The sequence below is a fragment of the Podarcis vaucheri genome (assembly GCF_965113315.1).
Source record: "Podarcis vaucheri genome assembly, chromosome: 1".
NCBI lineage: Eukaryota > Metazoa > Chordata > Lepidosauria > Squamata > Lacertidae > Podarcis > Podarcis vaucheri.
In genome coordinates, this window is record NC_138759.1 from 127851636 (window position 1) to 127875403 (window position 23768).

The 23768-nt window shown below is 46.0% G+C and overlaps 1 protein-coding gene across 3 annotated transcripts in view; it reads right to left on the reverse strand.

The window, feature by feature from the left end:
* Nucleotides 1-23768, reverse strand: part of CFLAR (CASP8 and FADD like apoptosis regulator) — a 35953-nt gene that overhangs the window by 9843 nt on the left and 2342 nt on the right. Inside the window, exons 2-9 of one of the 3 annotated variants that reach the window (XM_082196963.1) lie at nucleotides 21730-21853; nucleotides 18390-18837; nucleotides 14763-14868; nucleotides 10868-11003; nucleotides 8591-8673; nucleotides 7922-7967; nucleotides 6027-6079; nucleotides 4574-4649 (exon numbers count right to left, since the gene is read on the reverse strand). In XM_082196963.1, the coding sequence (XP_082053089.1) occupies nucleotides 4574-4649; nucleotides 6027-6079; nucleotides 7922-7967; nucleotides 8591-8673; nucleotides 10868-11003; nucleotides 14763-14868; nucleotides 18390-18745 (856 nt within the window). In that variant the 5' untranslated portion in view covers nucleotides 18746-18837; nucleotides 21730-21853. The remainder of the gene's footprint in view (nucleotides 1-4573; nucleotides 4650-6026; nucleotides 6080-7921; nucleotides 7968-8590; nucleotides 8674-10867; nucleotides 11004-14762; nucleotides 14869-18389; nucleotides 18838-21729; nucleotides 21854-23768) is intronic. The other 2 variants (XM_082196962.1, XM_082196964.1) reach the window with 2 other exon arrangements.

Sequence of the window (23768 nt, forward strand, 5' to 3'; positions counted from 1 at the left end):
ATAGGCATCCACCACTACGATAAAGATCCGGCCGTGAAAGGGGCCAGCCAGATCGATGTGCACCCTCGACCAGGGTGTCTTTGGCGTCTCCCAGGTGCGTCCCTTAGCTGCTGCCGGTGGTGCAGGCCTAGATTCTTGGCACGCTTGACAGGCAGAAACCCAGGCAGTGATGACATCGTCCATGTTAGGCCACCAGACGTAACACCGAGCCAACGCCTTCATTTTGACGATTCCCAGGTGGCCAACGTGCAGAGCCTCAAGGACGCGTTGACGGAGTCTTTGGGGAATCACAACACGGTCCCCCACAGCAGACAGCCGCGATGAGCCGAAAGTTTGTGTTGTCTGGTTGTGAACGGCTGGAACTCCGATGCAAAAGGCCCTTGTGGCCACCCCCTCCACACCCAGTTGAGCACACGGCTGATGGTGCGATCCTGGGCAGATGCAGAGGCCACAGTGGCAGCCGATACAGGCACTGCCAGAAGATCCTCAATCAGGAGGAGCGATGAAGCAGGAGCCGGGTCTTCCACAAACGCTGGAAGAGGGCAACAGCTGAGGGCGTCGGCATGGGCCATCGATTTCCCCGGGTGATGGATGAGCCAGTAGTGGTAGGCAGCCAGGGAAACAGTCCATCGCAGCATGCACGGCGAGAGGACCGGTGGAGTTGGTCGATCACCGGCGAGGAGGCCCAGGTCGGTGATGAGGTGGAAAGTCCTGCTGTAGAGGTATTCATGGAACCTCTTCACTCCAGCCACAAGTGCCAGTGACTCCTTGTCGAGCTGGCTGCAATTCCATTCAGTTGGAGATAGCGTCCTGGAAAAGTAGGTGAGCGGTGCTTCTCTTCCGTCTGGAAATCGGTGACTAAGAACAGTGCCAATGCCAAAAGGTGAGGTGTCGTAGGCAAGGACCAGCGGCCTGGCTTCACTGTACTGTACCAGCACACTGTCCAATGAAAGGAGAGCCTTGACTGCATTGAAGGCGGCAGTCTCCTGATGACCCCAGGACCAAGGTGTCTTCGTGCTGAGGAGTAGGTGAAGAGGCTCAGCCACTGTGGCTTTGTGAGGGAGGGAAAATGTTATAAAAGTTCAGCAGTCCCAGGAACGCCTGCTACTCTGTCTTGTTCTTTGGGATGGGGGCCTGCTGGATAGCGTGGATCTTGGATGTCGTCAGGTGAAGGCTAGAGGCGTTGACAAGATAGCCCAGGAACTCCACCTGTGGAACGACGATCTGGCACTTCTCCCTCTTTACCTTGAGCCCGGCCTCCTGGAACCTGGTCAGCACGGCACAGAGGCGCTCGAAGAGCTGCTAGTGTGAATCTGCGGACACCAAGACATTGTCAAAATACGACACCATGCCCGGAAGCCCTTGCAGGAGACGCTCCATAAGGCTTGGAAGATGCCAGGAGCCACACTCACCCCGAACTGTAAACGGCGGCAACAGAATGCCCCTCGGTGGGTGACGATTGTCTGGGCTTCAGCGGTGGCATCATCAATGGGCAGTTGTTGATAGGCTTGGGCAAGGTCCAGCTTAGCGAAGACCTTGCCCTCACCCAGGGAATGCAGCAGGTGTTGGACAACAGGAACCAGGTAAGCATGCTGTTGAAGTGCCTTGTTGATTGTGCACTTGTAGTCGGCGCAGATTCTCACCGACCCGTCCGGCTTAACAGGCGTGACGATGGAGGTTTCCCACTTGGCATGGTCAACCAGCTCCAAAACTCCTTGGGTGATCAGCTTGTCCAGTTGTTTGTCCACCTTAGCCTTGAGAGCAAAGGGAACCCGGTGTGGCTTTAGCTTGATGGGGGCGACTTGTGGATCAAGGCTAAAGGAGATGGGCGTACCTGTATATTGACCCAAAGTGCCGTTAAAAACCTCAGCAAGGCTTTGACCAGACCCTCAGTCTCTGCATTAGAGATGCAGTTGACACCGGTGACTTCCAGGCCGAGGGCATTAAACCAGTCTAGCCCTAGGAGGCTTGGCCGCTGACCTTCGACCACCACCAGTCAGAGCAGGCCTGAAAAATCCTTGAAGGCGATCCGGAACTGGCCAATGCCTACCACAGGAGTGTTATTTCCCTGGTAGTCTCTCAGGTGTACGCGGTGAGAGTCGAGTTGCCTTTTGGACACTCTGGGTACCAGTTTTTTGATGGTGCTCTAAGACACGATGGACAGGGCAGACCCGGTGTCGATCTTCATGTCACATGGAGCTCCTTCAATGAGCACAGTGACGTTCAGCTTGCGTCGCGTAGGCGAGTCGGTTTGGCCAATCGTGGTTCCAGATGGGCAGTGGCAGTTGGTGAGAGCAAAACAGCTTTCCTTGGCGGATTGGAGTGAAGACTTGGACTTGCGATTTGGTGAAGGGGGGGTGTCAGACGGAGCCAATTGGCAGACCTTAGCGATGTGGTCCCTTCTGGAACACTTCCGACAGATGGCGTCTCTGAATTGACACTTGGCATGGGAATGGTTGCCTCCGCAGCCGGCACATTCCAATTGGCCCTTGGACTTCTGTTGGAACTTCCTGCGCTCCCGCTTTGTCTGGTGCACGTCATTGTCTTCACTGGAGGATCCCTCATCACTGCTGGCCTCTTCATGATGTACTGGAACTGGCTTCCTAGCAAGACGCGGGCTGCTGGCCTTGCGGATCTCAGCAGCTTCTGAGGCCACAGCCTCCTCAATGGCTTCTGGAGCGTGAGGTCTGGCTTGGCGAGGAGACACCGTTGCAGATGGATGTCCCGGACTCCACAGACAATTTGATCCATCAGGGCATCGTCTAAGTCTCGGAACTCGCAGTGCATTGCAGCCTGTCGGAGGGCGGCGGTGTAGTTGTTAATTGACTCCCCCTCTGCCTGGTTCCGGTGGTAGAACGCATGGCGGGCAGCAATCTTGGACGGCTTTGGCTCGTAGTGGTTGCGGAGCTTCTCTTGAATCGTGTCCCATGGTGTTGCCTGGACTGCTACAGGCGCAACCAATGCTCGGGCCATCTCGAACACATCAGGCCCACAGAGGCTGAGGAATAGGCCTCGCTTACGCTCCTGTGATACTTCCGTCAGCTCGTTGGCTTGGAGGTAGCAGTCGAACCGAGCGAGGTAGGAGTCCCATGATTCAGAGGCTGGCGCAAACGGCGGTAGAGGCACAAGTGAAGCCATGGTTCCGATGCCGATGTGGAAGCAATGGATGGAACACCGTGCTCTAGCCAGAACAGTCAGCTCTGAATTGGTTCTGTTCAGTGATTTCGCTCGGTGTTTCAGCTCGGTGATTCCTCTCCACTCAGAGGGTGGCTGCATCTGGCTGTGCTCTGTTGTCCATCGATCCCATCCTCGTCGCCAGTGTTAAGTTGCGGGTGAACATATCAGACGACACAGCAATTCTTCAAACAGCTCTTGTTTATTCACAGGCCAGAACAGAACTGAACTGAAGGGTTCAGCCAGCCTGCTTATATAGAGCTCCACTAGAATGCAACAGTAACAATTTTCTGTAACTATCCAATCACTGAACGTCACTTTCAATCCCTTATTTGCATATGTGGACCTGAGTGAAAGCTATCTAGTATCCCCCTGCTAGCGCAGGGTGAGAACTTCAGGACATAACACTGGGCATTACTGAATCAAAAGCTTCCCTTTTGCTTTCTTTTATTATAAAACGGCAACAAATTGGAAGGGACTAGTTTGTACAATGTAGTGGTAAGTGGGAAACAGCACTTTCAGACTTCGTACAGGCTATACTTTTAAAGTACACTCAGAATACATTCTTTGCCTCACAAGAATTCTGGGCCCTGTAGTTTACTCCTCACAGGGTAACCATTCCCAGCAATTCTTAAACTACAGTACCCAGAATTCTGTAGGGAGCAGGGAATGTGCTTTAAAGGTATAGTGTATATACACAGTCTTAGCAAAGTATATCTGAAGGAGCGTCTCCACCCCCATCGTTTTACCCAGACACTGAACTCCAGCGCGGAGGGCCTTCTGTCGGTTCCCTCACTGCAAGAAGCCAAATTACAGGGAACCAGGCAGAGGGCCTTCTCGGTAGTGGCGCCCACCCTGTGGAATGCCTTCCCACCACATGTCAAAGAGAACAACAACTATCAGACTTTTAGAAGACATCTGAAGGCAGCCCTGTTTAGGGAAGCTTTTAATGTTTGATGTATTACTGTATTTTAATATTTGGTTGGAAGCCGCCCACCCAGAGTGGCTGGGGAAGCCCAGCCAGATGGGCGGGTATAAATAATAAATTATTATTATTATTATTATTATTATTATTATTATTATTATTATTATTAAAACCTATCACATAATCTAGGGGAAATTAAAACTTTGTGTGATCTGTTAATCTAGGGACCGCCTCCCCTCCCCTTCCTGGAAGACTTTTTTTGTGGCAAACCTACAAGATACGGTTTGTAGAGAACTTCAACTACTTCAGGGCCCTATACCTAATTATCAACTTGAGCTTTCAGCCACCGTTGTTTTACAAGCAAAGAAAAACTGGGAGCCTGAGCCCATCTCATCAAATCTGAGCTGTTAAAAGATTACGCGAGTTGCAGACTCCAGCAGTTAAAGAAGAAATTCAATTTTTCCTAGCACTTACTTGTATCGTTGCCAATGCAGTCTATAATCAAGCATACTCCCAAAGGCTTACTCCGCATTCTGTATTTGTTAAGGACCTGCATTGAATGACAAAATGTAATTATTTAGATCCTATCGCCAATACATGGACCATCTCCTCATTCCCTTTTCCAAGGAATTTTTTGCCGAGCCTAGTGTAGTTCTACGGATAACTCCAGATGCCCTTCTTACTGTGCATTCATGATAATTAGTGCTCATTAGGGTATCGGAAGCAGTTATGAATAATCCCACTTCCTGTACAGTTTGTGCCTGCAAAAATCTCAGGGCAGACATCATCCTTTGGTGCCTGCCCCGTAACTTTCTGCTAAAATCCTGCGACTTTTTTTATTTACTACAAATGTTCCAGTTTATTCAACGCCCTTCCCGCCTGACACACTATTTTGTTGTAGCATCGTGCAAGAGTGCCCTTTCCCAGCAGGATGGCAATAATGTTGGGGAACATCTAATAAAGCAAAATGACGTATAAAGTAAAGGGACCCCTGACCATTAGGTCCAGTCGTGGCCGACTCTGGGGTTGCGGCGCTCATCTCGCTTTATTGGCCGAGGGAGCCGGCGTACAGCTTCCGGGTCATGTGGCCAGCATGACTAAGCCGCTTCTGGCAAACCAGAGCAGCACATGGAAACACCGTTTACCTTCCCGCCGGAGCGGTACCTATTTATCTACTTGCACTTTGACGTGCTTTCGAACTGCTAGGTAGGCAGGAGCTGGTACCAAGCAACCGGAGCTCACCCCGTCGTGGGGATTCGAACCGCCGACCTTTGATCGGCAAGTCCTAGGCTCTGTGGTTTAACCCACAGCGCCACCCGCGTCCCTTAAGAGTCAATTAGCCCTCAGCTTTTGTTTAAAGCTCCAGTACTTGAGTCCTCACGCACAATTTCCTTTTTCTGTAGCATTCTAAAGGGCAGATCGTGCTGTGATTTTTGTGTGTGTTTGGCCCAGGGCCATGAAAATCTCACAGCCATGAAAATATAGTGGCAGGCAAAGAAGAATAATTTAAAGAGGGAGAAACTTGTCACCCCTCGCTTGCCTTCCAGAGTGCAATGCGTTCGACAGCTCTAAGAAAGGCACAGGAGAAAGAACAGCCAGGTCCATTACTTAATTCATTACAGTGGTACCTCAGGTTACATACGCTTCAGGTTACAGACTCCACTAACCCAGAAATATTACCTCAGGTTAAGAAATTTGCTTCAGGATGAGAATAGAAATTGTGCTCCGGTGGCGCGACAGCAGTGGGAGGCCCCATTAGCTGAAGTGATGCTTCAGGTTAAGAACAGTTTCAGGTTAAGAACGGAACTCCGGAACGAATTAATTACTTAACCCGAGGTACCACTGTACTTTCTAAAATTACATCACTTTCTGCACTTAAAGAAATGGTAGCTAGGAAAGACACAAGGGCCCACATATTGTACGATACCTGTGCTTCAGCTCCTCCTGCTGTTTCTGGTATTGATATGTTAACCTTTGCTGCTGCAAATACAAAATTCAATGTTGTTACAGTCATACCTCGGGATGAATATGCTTCAGCTTAAACATTTTCGGGTTGCGCTCTACGGCGACCCGGAAGTAACGGAGCGCGTTACTTCCGGGTTTGCTGCTCGCACATGCGCAGATGCTCAAAATGACGTTATGCACATGCGCGGAAGCGGCAAAACGTGACCCGCGCAGTCGCGTCTTGCGTTCGCTTCAGGATGCAAACGGGGCTCTGGAACAGATCCCGTTCGCATCCAGAGGTACCACTGTATTTATGGAAGATCTGTACTTTCCCACAAAGTCATGTTCATTTTTTTAAAAGAACAACAAAGACACATACACGAATAAAAAGCTGTGACATTATAGTAGGGATAGGAAAATGGGTGACCTCCAGAAGAAGAAGAAGAAGTGGAGTTTGTATTTGATATCCCGCTTTATCACTACCCGAAGGAGTCTCAAAGCGGCTAACATTCTCCTTTCCCTTCCTCCCCCACAACAAACACTCTGTGAGGTGAGTGGGGCTGAGAGACTTCAGAGAAGTGTGACTCGCCTAAGGTCACCCAGCGGCTGCATGTGGAGGAGCGGGGACATGAACCCGGTTCCCCAGATTACAAGTCTACCACTCTTAAATTGAATCCAGATGCTAGATATATTTAGCACCATTTTAAAACACACACATGGCAACCAGCCAATCACTTGAGAAATACCTCCAGGGCTGGCACACCTAGGCTGCCACACTTTCGGAAGGCCAACTAGGGCTGAAGAATGACTACCTGGAGCAGGTAGTCTCCCTCCTGGAACAGAGTGGTGTAGTGGTAAAGAGCGGTAGTCTCGTAATCTGGGGAACTGGGTTCGCGTCTCCGCTCCTCCACATGCAGCTGCTGGGTGACCTTGGGCTAGTCACACTTCTCTGAAGTCTCTCAGCCCCACTCACCTCACAGAGTGTTTTGTTGTGGGGCAGGAAGGGAAAGGAGAATGTTAGCCGCTTTGAGACTCCTTAAAGGGAGTGAAAGGTGGGATATCAAATCCAAACTCTTCTTCTTCTTCTACACCACACTGGCTCTCACCACACTGGTTGAGTTACAATTCCCATCATCCCTGAACATTGGCTATGCTAGCGGGGGATGATGGGAGCTGGAGTCTACCAAGACCTCGAGGACACTTGTGTTGCCAAACCCTGATGGTACATTTCACCATCATCTATCCCAGCGTTATAACTTTTCACCTGGTCAAATTATTATTATTATTATTATTATTATTATTATTATTATTATTATTATTATTCCCCACCCATCTGACTGGGTTTCTCCAGCCGCTCTGGGCTGCTTACAGCACATATTAAAAATTGTAAAACATCAGACATAAAAAAAATTCCCGATACAGAGAAACTCACAAAGCTATTTAATGCCAATTTGATCAAACAAAGAACGTCCTCGGGTAAGCATATGGGATCCAGAAGTGTGTTCAAGATCTGTGGCTGTTGAAATATGACTGTTAAAAACATATTAAAACAAATGGGGGGATTTTGGTGCATATTCCTGCATAAAGAGATCCAGATGCCCAAGCATAAGACAGGCACTGAAGTACAGTGGTTAGAGCGTCGGGTTTGGGTATGGAAGATCTCAGTTCAAAACCTTTGATCTGTCTTTCACAGCACTCCAAAGAATGTTGGATGTTTTATTAACAAAACTACACTTCTGGATTGACAGTTCCGAACAGTTCCGCCCTATACATGTTTACTCAGAAGTAAGGCTCACCGAGCTCAATGGGGCTCACTTCCAAGTCAGTGGGTATAGGATTGCAGCACAAGGCTACTAAAGATTAACAGGCCTTACTTACCCTGAAAGGCACATTCTCCATTTGACAGCCTGCCTTGGTTCCCAACCTGCGAATGAAACCAGCAACTAATCACATTTCACTTCTTGTTGAAAATTCCACAGTGGAAATTATTAGGAAAGGGAGAGACAATATAAGAAGGCAAGTATTATGACAATACCTGGGGAAAGTTCATCAGGTTCCCCTTCCTATTTTAGAGCTTCGGGGTCAGCAAACTTTTTCAGCAGGGGGCCGGTCCACTGTCCCTCAGACCTTGTGAGGGGCCGGACTATATGGGGGGGGGGGTTGAACGAATTTCTATGCCCCACAAATAACCCAGAGATGCATTTTAAATAAAAGCACACATTCCACTCATGTAAAAACACCAGGCAGGCCCCACAAATAACCCAGAGATGCATTTTAAATAAAAGGGCACATTCTACTCATGTAAAAACTGCCGACCTTCTAATCGGCAAGTCCTAGGCTCCGTGTTTTAACCCACAGCGCCACCTGCGTCCCTGTTAAAAGTGCTACGTTGTGCCAAATCCAATTTTTTAAAGGACCAAAAGCAGCAAACTTGTCAATTCAGTCACTAAACCATGCTTTCTTATGTTCTCTTGGTATTGCACCATCCTTTCTCCTAAAAGCATTCCTGGACAACCATTTCAGTGCACTGGGTTCATTCACACTTACCGCCGGAGGATCAGCAATAGACAGCTCAGGAAATGATGCCTGAAGTCTGTTAGCACATACAGACGAAGTGCCAATGAGGTGCTCTGGAGATGAAAATGGAACACAGGCTCTCACAAATGATATAAACAGTCATAATTCCCTAGCAACATAACTTTCTACTCCAGCCCCGTCCATTGCTTGATTTATTTTTTTTAGTGTTTACTGTAATGAAGCACACATCCTTCGTGGTACGTCCTTGCAGTTAATTTCTATTTCACTCCATAATCATCAAATGATTAGTACTGAATCTGCAGTCTAATTGCAATGGTTCCCTATTGTCCAGTGTCAGCATCGCCCTTGAGCCAGTGCCACCAACTGGACTCAGACACTTCAGCTCCGACTGGTCTAGGCGAGCTGGGTAGCACTTCCAGAGACCACCTTCTGCACAGGAACAGGTCAAAGTGCTGTGGACTCACAGCTTAGAGTTGTGAGCACCGGATTCAATCCAACAAGAAGACAGTCGTCGCACAGCAGAGCATAGACGACTCGGAGAACAGCTCTGTAGAATATCTTCTTTTATTCTATCTACAACTATAATACACAACTATGTACAGAGCTAAATGGAGAAGCTGAACTGCACTGAGTGTCTGCAGCTGCTCTTAGCAGCAATCTTAACTATACACACGATCTCTCTCTAACACTCAGTCTCTCTCTCTCTTTGATGTGAGGCTGGAGCTGAATAAGTAGAGAGCAGAAAACGCCCCCTCCTCTCTGGAGAATCAGCAGAGAACATCAGCAGATTCTTGGATATGGGAGGGGTGAAATCTCCTCATCCAGTTGTACTTTGTCTCTTAACGCTTTTAAGCGTGGAACTAATAATAATAATAATAATAATAATAATAATAATTTATTATTTATACCCCGCCTATCTGGCTGAGTTTCCCCAGCCACTCTGGGCGGCTCCCAATCAGTGTTAAAAACAGTACAGTGTTACATATTAAAAACTTCCCTGAACAGGGCTGCCTTAAGATGTCTTCTGAATGTCAGGTAATTATTTATCTCTTTGACATCTGATGGGAGGGCGTTCCATAGGGCGGGCGCCACTACCGAGAAGGCCCTCTGTCTGGTTCCCTGTAGCCTCACTTCTCGCAATGAGGGAACCGCCAGAAGGCCCTCAGCGCTGGATCTGGCTGAACGATGGGGGTGGAGACGCTCCTTCAAGTTTACTGGACCGAGGCCGTTTAGGGCTTTAAAGGTCAGCACCAACACTTTGAATCGTGCTCGGAAACGTACTGGGAGCCAATGCAGATCTCTCAGAACCGGTGTTATGTGGTTCCGGCGGCCACTCCTAGTCACCAGTCTAGCTGCCGCATTCTGGATTAATTGCAGTTTCTGGGTCACCTTCAAAGGTAGCCGCACGCAGAGCGCGTTGCAGTAGTCCAAGCAAGAGATAACTAGAGCATGCACCACTCTGGCGAGACAGTTCGCAGGCAGGTATGGTCTTAAAACTTAAGACTCATTGGGACTTAATTCTGAGTAAACACATTTTAAGACTGGGTCATTCATGGCCCTGGGCCATGGCCTATCATGAGCAAACAGCATGCTGGCCCATGCTGCTAAAACTGTGCCCCCACCCTCTTCCCAGAAGGAGACGAGGAAAAAACACCCGTCTTCCCTTTACAGAACTGGGCGTACTTGCACCCTTTCCAGAAAATGTAAAATGCTCAGATTTGGCACAATCAGGGAAGACCTTGCGTTACAGGAATAAATAAAGTGCCCTTCCAAACCTAGACAGCATCTTAAAAAGCAGAGACATCACCTTGCTGACAAAGGTCTGTATAGTTATTGTTTTCCCAGTAGTGATGTATGGAAGTGATAGTTGGGCCACAAAGAAGGCTGATCGCCAAAGAATTGATGCTTTTGAATTATGGTGCTGGAGGAGACTCTTGAGAGTCCCATGGACTGCAAGAAGAACAAACCGATCCATTCTGAAGGAAATCAGCCCTGAGCGCTCACTGGAAGGACAGATCGTGAAGCTGAGGCTCCAATACTTTGGCCACCTCATGAGAAGACTCCATGGGAAAGACGCTGATGTTGGGAAAGATGGAGGGCACAAGGAGAAGGGGACGACAGAGGACGAGATGGTTGGACAGTGTTCTCGCAGCTACCAGCATGAGTTTGACCAAACTGCGGGAGGCAGTGGAAGACAGGAGTGCCTGACGTGCTCTGGTCCATGGGGTCACAAAGAGTCAGACACGACTAAACAACTAAACAACAACAAATATTTCACAGCCTTACCTTCCTGCTTGAACTTCTGGATCCTCTTCACCAAGTCTCTCCTGTGCATGTGCAAGAAGCAATCTTCCAGAAAATCTAGGCGGCTAGGAGACACCAGGTCTAGGTTCTCAAGGTCAGTTATAATTGTCAGAAAAGTCTGTAAGAGAATTAGAACAAATGTATAAAACAGCAGACCAAGCAGTATGCATCCAACTTGCAAGTAGGCCAGAGAAACAAAACGGGAAACAATATGCTTTATTTTAATATTTCAGAGGCCAGAAATATATTTTTTTTTCTTTTTGGTTGATGTGTACAACCAACACCGGCACTAGCGTTTCCTACATAGGCTACCTTGCGAGTAAGCGCAAAATATTACTCCGCCCATCTGAAAACACTGCAAAGTAGATTTCCCCCATTTTACAGCTGAGGAACTGAGTCCAAGACACGGTTGCATGAGCGCAAAGCTGCCAACACTGTGAGTTTACTGCTGAGCAGAGTTTGAGCCTGCATCTTATATGGAAAGCCCTAGACTTTTATTTACAGCAGGGGTGGGGAAACATTTTCAGTTCAAAGGCTACTTGGCTTTCTGGACAGCTTTCCAGGGGCCACATTCATTTGTTCAGTAAGCTAGCACAGTTCAGTATTTACAGTAAGCTAGTGGCGCTATGGGTTAAAACACAGAGCCTAGGACTTGCCGATCAGAAGATCGGCGGTTCAAATCCCCGCGACGGGGTGAGCTCCCCTTGCTCAGTCCCAGCTCCTGCCAACCTAGCAGTTCGAAAGCACATCAAAGTGCAAGTAGATAAATAGGTACCGCTCCGGCGGGAAGGTAAACGGCGTTTCCGTGCGCTGCTGGCCACATGACCCGGAAGCTGTACGCCGGCTCCCTCGGCCAATAAAGCGAGATGCGCGCCGCAACCTCAGAGTCGGTCACAACTGGACCTAATGGTCAGGGGTCCCTTTACCTTTACTAGTTTATACAAAAATTCACCATACCCAGGAAAACGAGAGGCGTTATAAGTATTAAATGGCATATTCCAACCCAGCAAAGGACTTTGTGGTGAAGGACAAGTAAGGGGTGTGGCATGTGAAAGAGTCTCAAGGACCAGATATGGAAGCTTGGAGGGCCACATTCAGCCCTGGGCCCAAGGTTCCCTTAATCTACTGGATCAAAAAGGGCCCTCATTGAAGAAACCTTCGGGTGGGAGAACGGATTGCAGAAGTGTTGTTAGCTATCACATCGAGAGCTGAAAGAGAGGCTGGAGCTCTTGCGAGACCCACCAAAATAAGTTCTCAGATGAATGATTTGCATTTCTCTCCCCTGCTCAGTCAGCTACAGAACTCTTGACTCATATCTAAGACATGTCTCATATACATACGAGACATAATTCTAACTATTGTAAATACTGATATTCCCCTTGTGAGACACAGATCAATCCTTTCAAAATTCTAGTGCAGGAACAACTGCACTATTAACAGCACCCTTGGCTTGGGGGCGGATGAAAAGAGAAAGAGGAACAGACAACTTCTTTCTTTTCTCTACTCAGTCATTTAGAGTTTGAATTTGCTCTGCTCCAATTCCTCAGAGCATGTAGCAGAGAAAAGATCCAACTGAAAACCAGCTTTAGAAACAAGCAAATCAGGGGTGTTTTTTTAGAAGTGTGTTATTACATGGAATGCCTATGAAAAGGTGCTTACATTTTTGTGGAATTCCAGGAAGGCAAAAAAATAAAATAAAAAATAACCCATGAGTTGACTAGGCAACCACCCAATGCCTTTCCACATTGCCCTTTGCTGTCTGGATTTGGTACCCGGTTGGAATGATAGAACGATGCTCTCTGCTGAATTTAACATGATGGGCTTTGCTGCCTTTGGGACACGCCAAGCCAAAAGCTGTTTATAGCAACGTCCGATCAAACCCGTTAATGTATTTGACTTTTGTGGGAACAGATTCTTCCACCATGGCTAAAAAAGCCACCTCTATTGGTCTGTCACCCCCCCCAACTGTATTACCTGGGTTATGAAGGTGCGCTAAAGACGTTAAAGCAAAGATTATGGGATAATGCACACAGTGACTTGCGACCTCGATCACACGCAGTCTGTAGTCCGCTGGCAGTAGGAGTACAATATGGGCATGTCTTTAAGTTAACATATTACATTAAAAACCTGACAGTACCAAACTATCGAAGGCTTTTCACCAAAGCCAGACTAAATGTCTTTCCTTCTGCAGTGTTGGATGGCAGGTTGAGAGGAGTTCCCTACCAGGACAGACTTTGCTTGTGTGCTCAAGACATCGATTCCATAAAACATATTTTGTTGCACTGTGCAAAATATGAGCAAGCCAGGGCTGAACTGATACTACCCTTGCTGGTACCTTTCCCGGGAAAATCAGAGGCTCACTATGTCAGGTTCCTATTGGAAGACCGGACAAATGCTAGAACGTTGGCAGTGGCCAAGTTTTTATCGGTGGTTGCAAGAACCAATGAGCCCTAAATTCTGAACAAAATGCTTGTTTAACCTGGAGGTAGGCTATATGAATTGTGTATTGCTTTGTAACGATTTGTTGGGTCTCTGGACCGTAATAAAGATTGATGATGATTCTTCCACCCACACATTTGAAAGGGCATTATAATACTAGCCCCATTGCTTTCTATCCTGATCTTTCTGTTCCACTGCATTTATTCATTCTGCCCTGATCACCAAAGTAGAAAAACTTATTCATCCAAGGGCCACATTGCCAATGGTGGATGGGACTAGGCCGAGCAACAGCTGCAACTCTTACGTAGGCAAGAGCTCACCATGGTTCCCACTTATCAAAACGGAGCATGCCCTGGCGAGATATCTGACAAAGCTCCCACTAACAACTGCATTTACAGAACTACGATTCCAATTGATGCCCTCGGCAATGTTGGATGGACGGTACGGCAAAGTACATTACGGAGAGAAACTCTGTTTGGACAACCCTGCATCGAGGACCTGTGCCATTATTTATTGCAGTGCCTGTTATATATAGACCCAAGAGACTGAATTATAAAACCTCTGTTTACAAATGGAACACATTTGAATAGAGTGGAAAGGGTGAAATGGCTGCTGAGCGACACCGATGACTTTGTTACTTATAAAGTAGCACTCTATGCGCTTGGCAGCTAAGAAGATCAGGAGGAAGGAACTAGACAAAATAGAAGTCAACTGCAAAGGAGATTCGGATATTTAATTTGGCACATCTTACCAAGAATCTTCTTCTATTCTATTCTATATGCAACAAATAATTTTAGTAGCCATGACCATGGTTTTATTGTATGTCTGTACCAGATGATTTTTATGGTTATTGTTGTTGCTGTTTTCCTGTTGTTTTCCTTTTTGTTCTCCTTCTGAATGATGCCATTCACAAATAAAAAGTTTAATAGGAAACTGGAACTTTTACGTTGGGAAATAACTCTACATTCCAGCTGTGCAAACGTCGGAAGGTTTTTGACACAGCTACGTCTCTTCATCAGCCAAGCAAGAAGCATTATCACAGTTGCAACCCAGCACTGTACACTGGCAAAACCACTTGAGGGCAATGTGCAGCAGGACTGATGACAGTGCCAAGGGCCAGGGAGAGGCCTGGAGGGCCACACTGAGCCATCCTCTGGTTCAGGGTTTCCCAAACCAGCTGTTTGTGGACTACAACTTCCATCATCCCTAGCTAGCAGGACCAGTGGTCAGGGGTGATGGTAACTGTAGTCCAAAAACAGATGGAGACTCAAGTTTGGGAAACACCGCTCAAGGTTTCCCCCCCCCTCAAACTTCCTTCCGAGTATCTGTTCTCTTTCCATTAAAAGGAAGCACGCGGCTTTTCAGACAAAGGAGGCCTTTAAGCTTAACAGCTTCACAGTTTTGTGAAGCTCCAGGATTTCAGAAAGAGGGAACAAACCTTCTCTTTTGCTGTCTTCCCATAGGATGTATCGTTCATCATGAGGAACATAAAGGAACGCAGATCTTCTTCATCCAGTTCCTTGCTGATTTCTGCCATTAGCACCCTGCAAAACACAGAGTTGCCATTTGAAATTAATTCATAATCCTATTTCTCTTGATGATTGGGTCAGCCAGTACTTCCCACACCACGCACAATTCCTTCCTGAACCAATTTTTTAAGCACACACAAAGACTTTTTTACACTACAGCGGTACCTCTGGTTAAGTACTTAATTCGTTCCGGAGGTCCGTTCTTAACCTGAAACTGTTCTTAACCTGAAGCACCACTTTAGCTAATGAGGCCTCCTGCTGCTGCCGCACCGCCGGAGCACAATTTCTGTTCTCATCCTGAAGCAAAGTTCTTAATCTGAAGCACTATTTCCGGGGTAGCGGAGTCTGTAACCTGAAGCATATGTAACCTGAGGTACCACTGTACAGTATTTATGCTCATGGACTGGAACAATCATTCTCCACCTGCTGTCCCAAAAACATTTCACTAGGGGAATTAAACACAATGGGTTATGATCCTTCACTCATGGAAGTCTCTTGGATGCAGTGAGTAGAATTGGAGGAGAGTGGTTTGGTTGGTTCTCGCTTCTCTCCTGAGCTACTCTTGATCCTTTGAAACAGTGTAGGAAGTTGCAGGAAAAAGGGGAATATTACTAAAAATCACCTGTCTTCCCCTTTCTGTTCATGGAAAGCGCAGCTGGAGGAAACAACCTTCTGGGAGTAGAAGGACACAACTGGACTTATCTCCGAAGGAAAAAAGGCACAGGACTGCACTGTGAATTGCAAGGAATGAATGAATGAATATAGGCTGTAGTCAGTCCAGGGTACCCATTCTGAAAGTGGATTTCTGCTGTATTCATGCACTGAATATGACAGAAGCGTTCCATCACTGCCAATGCAGACTTGTAGCAGAATCTCTCACCTTTAAAGTTGCCCTATCCTGTATCTGCATAAGAAGCGACTGTGACACGAAACAGGAGGCACGGCAAGGTCCGGGTCAGCGATTCAGGCAGGTGAGCTCCTGAAAAACTGAGTCCTTCTTAGCCTTGCAGTTTTAAAAAAGAAATAATGAAGGAGCACAATGTGCTGCTCATTTAATGCTGCGTGGGAGACACCGAGAAGATGAAAAGGGGGACTGAGAAAGAAGTCATATACCTGCATGTACAAGTCCCGTCCCTGACATCTCCAGCTAGAGTTGGAACAGGCTTCTATCTGAAAAGCCACTTCTGGTCGGCATGGACCAGCCTTCCCCAAGTTGGTTGTTTTAAAACTCCAAATCCCATCATCTCTAGTAGCCGTGATGGCTGGGGCTGATGGAAGTCTGACGAAGACTCGTGTACACAATACAGAGCCTACACTGGCTTCCAGTACGTTTCCGAGCACAATTCAAAGTGTTGGTGCTGACCTTTAAAGCCCTAAACAGCCTCGGTCCAGTATACCTGAAGGAGTGTCTCCAACCCTATCATTCCGCCTGGACACTGAGGTCCAGTGTTGAGGGCCTTCTGGTGGTTCCCATGCTGCGAGAAGCCAAGTTACAGGGAACCAGGCAGAGGGCCTTCTCGGTGGTGGCGCCCGTCCTGTGGAACGCCCTCCCACCAGATGTCAAAGAGAACAACAACTACCAGACTTTTAGAAGACATCTGAAGGCAGCCCTGTTTAGGGAAGCTTTTAATGTTTAACAGACTATTGTATTTTAATATTTTGTTGGAAGCCGCCCAGAGTGGCTGGGGAAACCCAGCCAGATGAGCGGGGTATAAATAATAAATTATTATTATTATTATTATTACTACTACTACTATTATTATTAAATTTATTATTTATACCCCGTCCATTTGGCTGGGCCTCCCCAGTCACTCTGGGCAGCTTCCATAGAAACCAAAAATACACTATTATTATTATTATTATTATTATTATTATTATTATTATTATTATTATTATTATCATGCTCTTGACTCAGAAGAAGGCATTCTTTCCCCCTCTCAGCGGTCTGATTTACACAACACATTAAAACTATAAAGGTAAAGGTAAAGGGACCCCTGACCATTAGGTCCAGTCTTGACCAACTCTGGGGTTGCGCGTTCATCTCGCTTTACTGGCCGAGGGAGCCGGCATTTGTCCGCAGACAGTTTTTCCGGGTGATGTGGCCAGCATGACTAAGTCGCTTCTGGCAAACCAGAGCAACGCACGGAAATGCCGTTTACCTTCCCGCCGGAGCGGTACCTATTTATCTACTTGCACTTTGACGTGCTTTTCGAACTGCTAGGTTGGCAGGAGCAGGGACCGAGCAACGGGAGCTCACCCCGTTGCGGGGATTCGAACCGCCGACCTTCCAATCAGCAAGTCCTAGGCTCTGTAGTTTAACCCACAACACCACCGGTGTCCCATATTAAAACTATAGTTTGAAACAAACCAAGGCACATTGCTCAAAAGCTCCTGAATGGCTCCTGCTGCAGCGCTGCTGACATAAGCCAGAGTCTAGCGAGTCAGGTTATCTGAATCCTGTTTCGTGGTTTGTTTCCTGGCATGCATTGGGAAGGGTGGGGGTGGATGACACTGGACACGGGGACAGAACCCACTTGCCCCTTCTTCGCATTTCATGTCCACATGGGAGTTGGAAACATGGCGTTGATCTGATTTACTATATTGATTTAATTTGGATGTTTTCCTCTGGGAAGAGAAGAGGAAAGAATACAGCACTGCAATATATATGCTGAAGCCCTGCCAAAATACTGCCATCTGATCTGTCTTGATGTTTAAATATGAAACAGCCAAAAGAAAATGTGATGAAAATGATGTATATATGGTATATTACACCTGTTAAATTAGCTAAAATATACAAAGTTAGCAACAAATGTTGGAAATGTAAAGAAAAAGAAGGAACATTTTATCACATGTGGTGGGAATGTAAAAAAGTGAAAAGCTTCTGGGAAATGATATATAATGAGATGGAAAAAAATGTTGAAATATACATTCATAAAGAAACCAGAAGCATTTTTACTGTGCATGGTAGGAAGTGATATAAATAGAAAAGAATGTAAGCTGTTTTTATATGCAACGACGGCAGCAAGAATATTATTAGCACAAAAATGGAAGGCAGAAGAATTACTGACGAAAGAAGAATGGAGGATGAAATTAATGGACTATGCAGAATTAGACAAACTAACAGGAAGGATTCAAAATCTGCGGGACCAGAAATTCACAGAAGACTGGTGTAAATTTACAGACTATTTGAAAAGTAATAGTGATGATCAAACTACGTTTGTAGGTTTGCAAGAAGTTTTGTGAGGTGAATTATTGGAACTATTGCAAAAATGGATAAAGGGGAGGATGATTAGTTAAGATAATTAAAGGCAATATGAATTTAAGAAATGCATAAGAAGTGGTTAAAACGGGGGATCATCAGAGGTGCTGATGGGAGTCCATAAAAAGATTGTATAAGTGGTGATGTTTTGTGGTATGTATTATAATTCATATGTTAAAATTAATAAAAATTATTACAAAAAAATATATGAAACAGCCAAGTGAATGTGGTTACCTTAAATCACTAGCCATGGAGGAAACCGATGCACTGAACTCACCTGTACTTTGGTATCAACGGGGGAAACTGAGACAAATTGGCTTCCACAGCTGCCCTCCGAGTCCCCAGGACTTTCCGCAGCAAGTCAAATCTCTTCAGTCTGTACAGGAGTTCAGACAACGTGCTGAGCGTCAGTATCTGCCTCTCGTTCAAAGCCACGAAGAGTTTCCGGGTCTCTGCCGCGGGTACGTCAGGAACAAGATCTCGGCACAAATACTGCATGGTTTCCCTTTCCTCCGTGTCCAGTTCCTGTTCAATTCGGTGAAGGAGGACAGCAGGCACTTGGGGAACTGTCATCACAAGCCCCTGTCCCTTTAAAAAGCCGTGCGTGTTTCCTACACAGGAAAGCCACGTCATGAGCCTTTTTCTTCTGAACACAATAGCCTCCTTCCCCCTTGGTCTCCAGCAGCCGGGCTTCGCTTTCGGGTCTTTAATGTGAAAAATAAAAGCTGTATGAAGAAGAAGAGAGAAAAAAGACCAAGAGATAAACAATGTACAGAACTGTACCTAAGACGCACTTAAGTTTGTTGTCTCATCCGCTGCAATCCTCAGGTCAAGCTTGGCCCTTGAACTGCTGAAGTTCTGTAAAAACCTGCTTTTTTCCTGACTGCACAACACTCAGACTGAATGTAAAAATGGAATGCCCAGTTCACACCAAAATTTTTATCAATCACACGGCTTGGAACGCCCAAGAGGAAGCAAACTAGTCAAAAAATACATGCTGAAACAGAGAAGTCAAATTCCGATAAACTACTCCCACACAGTTGAAGTCTTTTTTTATTATTATTCTAAGGGGTAGGGAGGGCTAAGGATGAGAGAAAGTGGTTTCCTTAAGGCAATGAGTGAGGCAATGGCAGCTCAGTCTTTTACAGAGTAATCCTATACAGATCCCCAGAGGAAGCCCTGTTGAGGGAAGCTTTTAATGTTTAACAGACCACTGTATTTTAATACAGTGGTACCTCAGGTTAAGAACATAATTCGTTCTGGAGGTCTGTTCTTAACCTGAAACTGTTCTTAACCTGAAGCACCACTTTAGCTAATGGGGCCTCCTGCTGCCGCTGCACAATTTCTGTTCTCATCCTGAAGCAAAGTTCTTAACCCGAGGTAATATTTCTGGGTTAGCGGAGTGTGTAATCTAAAGCGTATGTAACCTGAAGCGTATGTAAGCCAAGGTACCACTGTACTTTGTTGGAAGCCGCCCAGAGTGGCTGGGGAAACCCAGCCAGATGGGCGGGGTATAAATAATAAATTATTATTATTATTATTATTATTATTATTATTATTATTCCCAGGTAAAGGATAAAGTGGGTAAAGGATTGCAATAAAAAGAACTTGCTGGAAAGTAAACCCCATTAAACATGATGAGACTTACTTTGGAGTAAGTACGCATAAGACTGCTATTTACATTTTGCCATGTCTTCTGGAGGGAACAATAGTTTTCACTCTGCTTTTGCTTGTGCCAATGAACACTAAACCATCAGCAAAATGGAAATATTATTTTAAATCCTTTTCATGCTATCACTGGGAACTCCAAATAACCCTAATTGCATCGTCCAGCCCAGGCACTGAGATCCAGTGCCAAGGGCCTTCTGGCGGTTCCCTCCTTGCGAGAAGCAAGATTACAGGGAACCCGGCAGAGGGCCTTCTCAGTAATGGTGCCCACCCTGTGGAACGCCCTCCCAGCTGATGTCAAGGAAATAAACAACTATCTGACTTTTAGAAGACATCTGAAGGCAGCCCTGTTTAGGGAAGTTTTTAATGTTTGACGTATTTATCGTGTTTTTATATTCTGTTGGGAGCCGCCCAGAGTGACTGGGGAAACCCAGACAGATGGGCGGGGTATTAATAATAATAATAATAATAATAATAATAATAATAATTGCAGTGCCTTCCAACTGAAAGCATATAAAAATTATGGAGGGTGGAGGCAAATACAGTAGTACAACAGGTCATGTTGAATTCAGTGGCAGCTACTATAGCTTAAACCAGGCATAGGCAAATTCCGGCCCTCCAGTTGGTTTGGAACTACAATTCCCATCATCCCTAGCTAACAGGACCAGTGGTCAGGGATGATGGGAACTGTAGTCTCAAAACATCTGGAGGGCCGGAGTTTGCCTATGCCTGGCTTAAACCCATTCTCTGCAAATCCATCACAAAAGAAGGGAGGATTTTCCTGCTTGTGCACTTATGACATTTTCCTAGGTTTGATGCAGAAAGAATTCAAAGAGACAATGAAGAAGGATGCCAAGGATCAAAATACTTATACCTGGAATGACTGCCTGATACACAAGAGAACTGATAGGAAGGGGGACAGACTCTTTTTTCCTCACATAATATCAACAAATAAGACTTTTGGGCCGCACTAGTTCAGCAGGTTCAAATCCGCATTCTCCATGAGGGGAAAAGGGGGGTGAGATACTCTGCCTTAAATTCCTTAAAGGAAGGGCAGGATCAAAATGAAATGAAATAAAAAGTATGCTCTTCCCACGCTGAAAAGGAGTACAGTGAAGACCTACTCTGAAAGAGAATTTCAGAAAATTTCAAATAAAGCAACCGTGAGCCTAAGGTTGAAATGTTATGCATCTTTATGTGGGAGGAAGCCCCACTGAATACATTTCTGAATAAAGTACTGAACAGGATTTATGCAGGCTACAGAGGTTTTGATCAGAGAACCATTGGCTCTGCTATTAAATGTGCGCTCCCACTACCGGTAGATAGCATAAAATCTGCAGTCCATATCTAGCTTGCCATTTATTACGAAATACAGCATTTCCCCCCACACCTGCATTGATCCAAATTGAAGAAAAGAAGAACCTAACTGCATTTTAAGAGACACGCAGCCTCTTTCCCAATAATGACCTATGAAGATCCAAAGACCAGGTTAAGCCCAATAATAGGATAAAGGTAAAGGTAAAGGGACCCCTGACCATTAGGTCCAGTCGTGACCGACTCTGGGGTTGCGGCGCTCATCTCGCTCTATGGGCCGAGGGAGCTGGCATTTGTCCGCAGACAGCTTCCGGGTCATGTGGCCAGCATGACTAAGCCGCTTCTGGCGAACCAGAGCAGTGCACGGAAATGCCGTTTACCTTCCCGCCAGAGTGGTTCCTATTTATCTACTTGCACTTTGACGTGCTTTCGAACTGCTAGGTTGGCAGGAGCTGGGACCGAGCAACGGGAGCTCACCCCGTCACAGGGATTCGAACCGCCAACCTTCTGATCGGCAAGTCCTAGGCTCTGTGGTTTAACCCACAGCGCCACCTGTGTCCCTATAATAATAGGATACAAATGACCAAAAGAATATTCTTTGAAATTTCAGCAAAGACATGACAAATCAAACCTACCTAGAAATTAAAACTGCTGGTTCATAAGCCGGCTGGTTCCTTCTGCTCATGGGCAAAAGTCCTGAGAAATTAAAGCCTTCTATATCTGCTGTCCAGATAATGTTTTCAGTCCTAAAATTAGCTCCTGGGGGACCAAGAATGACAGAGGAAGTGGGCTCTCCATTATCTGATCAGAAACATTCTTCATCCTTGAAATCCCGCAGGAAATACCACTCTTCACACTCAGCGAAGAAGAAAGTCATGTCAACAACATTCCACACATCACATGCATACTTTTAAAAATCAGTCATCCCCCTTGATGTATTTTCTTGCAAAACAAATAAGCCAAGGGGAAGAGTTAATTTGAAGCAGTGAAGAGCACATGTACATTTCTCTTTTTCTCACACAAACACACCCCGCATACTTGACTACCCCCACCATTCAGAAAAGCCCCTCTATCCATGAAGGAAGCTCCGGCCATTTAAAAAACAACAATGCTTAAATTTCCAAATCCCCATTTTTAAAAAATAAAACAAAAAATGCACAAGGGCATAGTACCCAAAGATGCCAAGTTGGGGAATTCCTGTCTTATTTGGTGACAATTATAGCATTCCTGCTGCGTGACAATTTAAGACATCCATAGTAGATTTTATGTCGTTTTATGTGGTTTTGTAGTAGTTTTATGTAGTTTTTCAATTTCATTGTTCTGCATGGGACAATGACAATAAATATATCGTATATCCATAACCAATTCTTCCACAATTGTGTAGCTCCGGGTTCCTTGCTGAGTCTAGACTTCAAAAGATAAGAGGAAGTTTAAAACATTAAACAGTCGCGGGACTAGTTCACCTGACAGGATAAACCAATCTATGGCATGATGAGACTGCTGTGGTGCGTGGAGCTAACACAAAGTTTGACTTAGTGTGTTGTGTGAAGCGGGATTCATGGTTAAGCGCCTCCCTCACTAGCTACGAAATTATCTCAGGGAGGAAGTAAAAAGGACTGCGAAGGAATAAAGTCCCAGAAAGCTCCTCTCTGGGAGCCTACATGTTCATGCAGGCTTGAAAACCATAATTTGGCTTGCTGTGTCGTGCATAGCAGGGTCACACACTCTTGGAATGAAAGCATAAACAATTAACGAGTAATAATAATTCCAGATTAGGAGCCATGATGTCCTATTGAAACTTCCTGGTTTCTCTCCCCTCTACCTCCTCCTACTTTAATTTAAAGCAATATGATCCTGCTCACTGGAAGGACAGATCGTGAAGCTGAGGCTGCAATACTTTGGCCACCTCATGAGAAGAGAAGACTCCCTGGAAAAGACCCTGATGTTGGGAAAGATGGAGGGCACAAGGAGAAGGGGATGACAGAGGACGAGGTGGTTGGACAGTGTTCTCGAAGCTACCGGCATGAGTTTGACCAAACTGGGGGAGGCAGTGGAAGACAGGAGTGCCTGGCGTGCTCTGGTCCATGGGGTCACAAAGAATCAGACACGACTAAACAACAACAGGAATATGATCCTGGTCATGTTTTTCAGATGCCTGATTATCGTCTTCCAAAGCAACTACTCTATTCCGAACTTAAAAATGGAAAGCATGATGCTGGTGGTCAACAAAAGAGGTTTAAATACTCTCTCAGGGCCAATCTTTAAAAATGTACTGTAGTATAAAAACAGACAACTGGGAAACACTGGCCTGTGAGTGCTCCAACTGGAGAACTGCCTTTACCAAAGGTGTCATGGGCTTTGAAGATGCTCAAACTCAGGGCAAAAGGGAGAAACATGCTAAGAGGAAGGCACGCTTGGCAAACCCTCAACGTGATCAACTCCCGCCTGGAAACCGATGTCCCCACTGTGGAAGGACGTGTGGGTCCAGAATTGGCCTCCACAGTCACTTACAGACTCACTGTTAAGACCGTATTCATGGAAGACAATCTTACTCGACTATGAGTGATCCCCAAAGAAGAAGGATATGATCCTGGAAAAGGAATGGGTTGACTCTTCCATTTCCTGGATTTCGTATGGAAACAAATGGGTATGTAATTTCCACAGCTGCTCCAAT